Here is a 6,304-nt window from a genome sequence, read left to right on the forward strand (position 1 = left end):
ACATGCTACCTGCTTTAACATGCTAAGTCACAGATTGTGTCAGAAGGAGGATAGGATATTGGCCATGTAAGACACATTTTTTTTTTTGCTTTTTAGGGCCGCACTCGCGGCATATGGAGGTTCCCAGGCTAGGGGTCTAATTGGAGCTGTAGCTGCGGGCCTACGCCAGAGCCCCAGCAACTTGGGATCTGAGCGGCATCTGTGACCTACACCACAGCTCACAGATCTTTAACCCACTGAGCGAGGCCAGGGATCGAACCCACAACCTCAAGGTTCCTAGTCGGATTCGTTAACCACTGAGCCGCGACGGGAACTCCACCCGTCTTCTTTTTTTGAATAAAGGATAATATCTTGCCAGGCGCATGCATATTCGATTAAAGGTTGTTATTTCCAAGACGTTAATTAAACCAAGTGTAGTCTTTCTTACACCGTACATCCCAATTATTAGGGCGTATTACTTGTTCCCTTGAGAGATTCGTCATTCTGGGACAATCCAACGGCACCGAGGCTACTGAGGGTTCCTGGAGCTCCCAGGACAAGAGTGCAGTTCACAAGAGACTGAAGGCTCCCAGGCGGTGGGCGCACATTCTGTGGCGAGGAGGGCAGACCCCAGCCGGACATCACCTCGGGCAGTCACACAGCTGGCAGCGTGTCAGCACTGACCAGCAGGCCCCCACGAAAAGAACGTGGCGCTGCCTACTGCAAAATGAGTTTATGTGCTCAGGGTTGTCTTTAACTGGTTCTTCAGATTGGGGCACAGTGTGGTTGCTATGCTGACATCCTGAGCCTGGCTTCCTAACCTTGTGCCTCTGCACCCCTACACCCTGTCCCCTGAGAGGTCAGCGGCCCAGAGAGTCCAGCTCGCTGGAATGGTCGATGCGAAACGCCACCTGCCCTGTCTCCATCTGCCTTAGCAGATAAGCCAGGTGTGTTGTGAGTCTCTGGGGAGGGCAGGACTGCTAGGGTCAGTGTTCTCAGCCTCACCAGTCTGCCGGGTTTGGGAGATGCCCCAAGGAGATCAGTGAGTCAACACCCTCTGCACAACGTCAGCACCTTGGGAGGGTGGGCCCCCCAGCCGTTCACGTCTCTGTGGATTCTGTTCAGTGAGGTGTGCACCTTGGGCCTTCTCTCCTCCCGAATTCTCCCCAGATCTGGGGGAGGCAGTGAGGTGTGGCAGCGGGTGGGCAACAGGAGGGATCCAGGGCTCCATAGGTGGGAAGAGGGAGAGGCGATGAGGAGTGGGCAGGGAGGCCCTGCCAGAGCTTGGACCACCGAAGTCTCTCCAGAAGATCACCTTCTCCCTCGCTGGCCTCCAACCCCATGGGCTCCTGTCCCCAAGGACCAGCCCAGCCTCATCACATGTGCACTGATCCTTGGGAGATGTTTTCTGGGGAGCGTTTCGAACAACTCACCTTCAAATGGATGTGATGGGCGCCACTCATCCGTTACCTGGGGTCCTGCTTTCAGCAGTGTTTCTGGGGGACAGCTGACAGTGAGTCCCATGACCGCCCCCCCACTTTGATCCTGGGCTTGGCCTTGTGACTTGGTTTAATCACCTGCCCTCAAAGAGGCCTGATGGGCACCTGCCCAGGGCCTTGCTCTTCGAGCAAGAAACCCTACAGCCAAGAAACCCTGGCCTCTTACTGGAAAGGCCACAGGGAGAGGACCAAGGAGGCTGCTGACACCCAGCAAATTGCCACGCACATGTGTGGGGACACCTCAGACCCTCAGGCCCCAGCAGAGCTGCCTGATGACCACGGCTGCAAGAGTGACGCAGGCGAGCCCACCGCATCGCAGAACTGTGAGCAAACAGGTAACTGATGTTTCATCCCCCCGGGTGCTGGTGACTTGCTCGTCAGCACTGTGACTGAGACACCAGACATGTTCACCTGACTGTGTCAGTGTTTCGGTCTGCAGAGGGCAGCCACACAACTTGGAGAACCGGTGTGCACTGCTACACACACGCAGTGAGTCTGCACTTTACACGGGACCATGAAGGTTGTGGCCCAGCTGGAAACCCCACAGAGGGCAGGCCTCACGTCAGGACAGGCCCCAGTGTTCAAGCACAGAGACAAATGTAAGAGGCTCTCCAGACAGACCACATCCGTGAGGACACGACGCTCCCCATGTATAGATCCCACATGAGGCTGGGGAATTAGACCTCACCCCATGATGGGAGGCTGTACTTTTTGGTTTGAGAGCAAAGGAAGAAGTATTTACAGGGTATTGGTGCATGTTCGTGCTTGTTTCCTCCGTTTGTCAGGTTGCAAGGCCTTAGTTGATGTCTTGGTGTTTTGGGTCCAAGGGTCCAAGACGGCAGAGGCCCCCCCCCACCCCATGTAAAACAGCGTCACCAGCGCCCAGCGTGCCCAGCACTGTGGGGACCAAGCACCAACGGCTCCCTGCGGCTCCTTGCCATGCGCAGGTCACGCAGCTTCTGGTACCTGGTGGTGGACTCAGCGGTGTGAAAAGGGTCCTTCTGCTGGGCTCTGCAGCGGGCAGGTCCCCAGCCTCTTGGTGTTTCCGTCCTGTGGTCTTTCCATCCATGTGTTCATGTGCTCGTTAGGCACCAGCTGGGGCCTGGTTCTGGGTGACAGGGGTGAGCAGCTCAGATGGAAGAGTCCTGCTTGATGACATCAAAGGTCGCCTTCAGCTCAACAACGAGTCCTGTGGTTCAAGGCTGAAGGAGAAGTGGAAGAGCTCCTAGGAGCCTCGTCCGCTCTGATCCTTTGTGGAAGGAGAAGCAGGGGCAGCCCGGGCCTCAGGACCGCGCTCTGTCTGCTCTGCTGGGAGATGGGGGCCTGTGGACCTGAGTCCCCCGACGCACCCTGTCTGGATCCTCACCCATGGTGTCCCTGCGCAGTGCCCTCCGGTGGGCGCCATCCTGCACGCAGGCTCCGTGAAGGGCGCCCTCCTCCCCTGCCTGAGTCCTGGGTGAAGGCTTGGCCCTTTCAGGGGTCCAGACCAAAGGGCCACACGTCCCTTCTCCCTGGCGGCCGCCAGCATGCCACGGTGCTGTATCATGTCATCCACGCGTCTGGATGGCCCTGGTCCCAGGTTATCTGGTGCCGAGCCTCACCCCTGAATCTGGAAACATGGCTGCCAAACCACAGGGCCTGGCAAACAGGACGGGTCTGGGAGGCTGGCGATTCATCATGTCTTTTTCCTGTTAACAGTTTTGTGATTCAGATGCTATTTTTGAAACAAAGAAGTGAATTCAGTATGCTTCTTTAGTATAAAGTGCACAGAATGAAATTAAGCAAAAAAAAAAAAAAAAAAGAACAAAAACAAAAAACCCAAAAAACCACCTTTGGGATCCAGAGAATAAGCTTTCAGATATGTGTATTTACACACACAGAACAAAATTAAATATTCACCCAGATATGAAAGTTTAAGATACTTCAGTTTCAGTGTAAACATCAGTAGTTAAGGCCCCAAACCGCATCCACAGACATCGAGTACAAAGCATGACGCTGTCTCTATAAGTCAGAATTTGGAGGAAGACGTGCTCCCTTTTGGGCCTGGAACCCTAAGTGCCGTGGTGCGATGTACTTTGTTTTGGTGACACTGCTGTTAGGAGAACGGGGAAGATTAGGTTAGAACAAAGTTACAGAAGACATGGCTCAGTCCAAGGGCTCTAAAGCTGACCCTTGTTTATAATGATGTAAATTTGAGGCTTTAATTAGGAATCTGCTTGGTTTTAGATATAAGTCTAACAAATTCGGTCTCCTGATTTTCTAACCTATGAAGGGTTGGGTTAAGGAAAAAAACTGGGAAGGGGTGTGAGCATAAGGCTGCTAAGAGACGGGAGACTAAGAGCCCCAGAGTGAGGGCTGGCAGTGTGACAGTGAGAAAGGGGCAGAAACCCCAGAAAAGTCAGGTGGCGGGAGCCTGGGGAACAGGGAAACTGTTCTGTATTCCAGCTAAGCCCCAAGGGCGTTCCTGTATCACCAGAAACCGCTAAGGCATCTGCTTCTCTGTGCGAGGTGGGAGGGTCACAACGCTGCAGTGGGACTTCCATCCCAAGCTGCATTTAGGGATAGAGCTACGGTTATTTGAAGGGTCCACGTGTATGGAGGTCCTGGTTCCCTGGATCACCAGGTAATCATGTAGGAACCTGGATGCGGGCACAGGAAGTGGTGCCAGGAGAGGACAGCACAGCAGAAGTGGGTGCCAAATTCAAAATGTCCACGACTATTTCAAGCTCCTGGTGTCCAAAGCTGGGCTGAATTATACACAGGTGTTAAGGTGTCTCAGGGATGTCCAGAAGACAGCAAGGTGGGAGCAGAAGGCAGCCGGAGGGCTTATAGGGTTAAAATCAGGGTTCTCCAGGGGTAAAGCCATTCCTGTCTTCGCAGGCCTCACCTGACCAACATCAATAGTGACCATCAATATATTTGCAAAATCCCTCCACATGTCCCCACACTGGAGCCTGACAGCAACCCCGCACCTAGGCCCAGCCTGGCCTGCACAACCCCCTCCTCTGCCGGCCGGCTGAGCTGAAACATTCAGATTCGCCCACAGGTCCCCAGGGCCCTGAGTGCCAACACCTACCTGGAAGTTGTGGCCACCCTGCGTGGACGGGGGTGGCCAGGCAGGAACAGGAGGGCAGGGAGGCAGGGCTGGGCTAGACTGCACCTGCTGTCTGCCCACAGCACACGGTGCTGGCACGGCCAGTCCGTTCTTGCTTTGCCTTGTTGGCTCAGCGGGGCTGTTGCCCTGGCTGCTTCCTGTGCCGGGAGAGATGCTCTCTGAGGACAGGAGGGGGCTCAACTGTGGGGCTTGGGGAACGGCAGCTCTCACACAGCCACCCAGCTGCTGGACACTTGGTATCCCCTCTCTCACTTGCTTGCAAGTTCCCTGGGTCTGCAGCCCCATCTGCACCCACTGCTGTTGCTTGGTGACTGGGCCTGAGTCTGCACCATAAGAGTCCCGAGTCGCCAAGGGTCCATGTGGAAGCACCTGGGACGGACAGGCAGGGCTCCCTGAGAGGGCGTGGGGTGGCTGCTCTTGGCTCCCAGGTGTGTGCTGTGGTGAACCCAAGGCCCCACACACAGATAGGGGCCGACCCCTGCACAAGCTGGGAGGAATGTCTCTGGCTGGCCCTGTCCACAGAAGGCAGGGGTCAGCCATGGTGGACCATGGGCGGCTGAAACGGTCAGGGGGGGCCTGTCCTGCCCCCTTCCCTGCCCCCACTTGCCCAGGGACCACTTCTGGCTGGCCCTGGATGTGGAAACCCCAAATGCTGTCCAAGGAACAGGTGCCATACGGGTTGACAAAGGATGTGTGGTCTGAGGCAGTGAGGGGCTCCTGAGAGTGATCACTCCGCGCAGGTGCCCGGTGCGTGGACTCTTCACAGAAATCCAGATTCCCACGGCCCGGCTGGGCCAGGTGTCCAGGGATAGTTCCTCCTAAAGGGAGTGAAGGTGTGTGGCTTGGCTGAAAGAGCTGGGCCGACTGGCTGTGAGACAGGGGCTTGGGCGGTGGGACAAAGCCAAATACTGTTGGTGTCTTGCACACCCCCCAATTCAGAGGCGCTGCCGGGCTGTGCCCAAGCTGCCACTGCAGAGGGCTCTGGAGGGCAGGGCCAGAGGTGGGAAAGTGCTGAGTGTGTGCTTGAGGGCAGCTGGGCACTGTGTCCCCATCCTGCAGTGGACTTACTTCCATGGTTAAGGACATGGTTAGCTGGCCCGTGTCCAGAGAAGACAGTGGCTTCAGGGTCTGCAGAGCAGTTGTGCAGGCTGGTAGGGGTGAGCACACATTCTCACTGCTGTGAGAAAGCACCTCCCTCTCGCTGGTGAGGCTCCTTCCCCGGCTGGGTGGCAGCAGGCAGCAGTTCTGAGGCCCTGCAGGGTCTGCGTCAGCCCTGAGAAAGGCCTGTCCCCACTGACGCTGGTGGAGGTTGGTGACGCCCAGGTGCTGGGGAGTGGAGCAGAGATTGGGCTCTTCTTCCATGTCCTTCTCCAGCAGGCTCTCGAGGGTCAGGAGGGAGCTGTCTTCCTCCTCCTTGTCCTCACGTTTGTCATGAGATCCCCACCTCTCCAAGAGTGATCCTTGAGGGGTTGGGGGAATGCAGGCCAAGTACGTGGATCCATTCTCCTGCACCATGGCTCCAAGGAGAGAGGCTGGGCACACAGGGTCCTGGCCAGTGGGGGCAGCCTGCCTTGCCCTGGTCCTCTTGCTGGCTGGGAGGGCAGTCAGGGGGCCAGGGAGGCTGCTCTCATACAGGACGGCCTCCCCTGTGGCCAAGGTGAAGGGCAGCCGCAGGGCCCGCTTACGCAGGTGATCCTCCCCCTCTGCATCC

The 6,304-nt window shown here is 56.7% G+C and overlaps 1 protein-coding gene across 2 annotated transcripts; it reads right to left on the bottom strand.

Annotated features, from left to right (window-relative positions):
* Positions 1–285: 285 nt before the first annotated feature.
* Positions 286–6,304, bottom strand: LOC125137739 (uncharacterized). Of its 2 annotated transcripts, none has more exons than XM_047798777.1 (2): positions 4,555–6,304; positions 286–3,192 (listed from the first exon to the last, which is right to left on the bottom strand). In XM_047798777.1, the coding sequence occupies exons 1-2, from the start codon at positions 6,106–6,108 to the stop codon at positions 3,154–3,156; spliced, it is 1,593 nt and encodes a 530-aa protein (XP_047654733.1). In that variant the 5' UTR covers positions 6,109–6,304; the 3' UTR covers positions 286–3,153. The 2 variants fall into 2 exon arrangements, with proteins under 2 accessions (XP_047654733.1, XP_047654725.1); XM_047798769.1 differs by lacking the exon at positions 286–3,192 and adding an exon at positions 3,360–3,570.

The sequence above is a fragment of the Phacochoerus africanus genome, chromosome 1 (genome assembly GCF_016906955.1).
Source record: "Phacochoerus africanus isolate WHEZ1 chromosome 1, ROS_Pafr_v1, whole genome shotgun sequence".
Taxonomy (NCBI): Eukaryota; Metazoa; Chordata; class Mammalia; order Artiodactyla; family Suidae; genus Phacochoerus; species Phacochoerus africanus.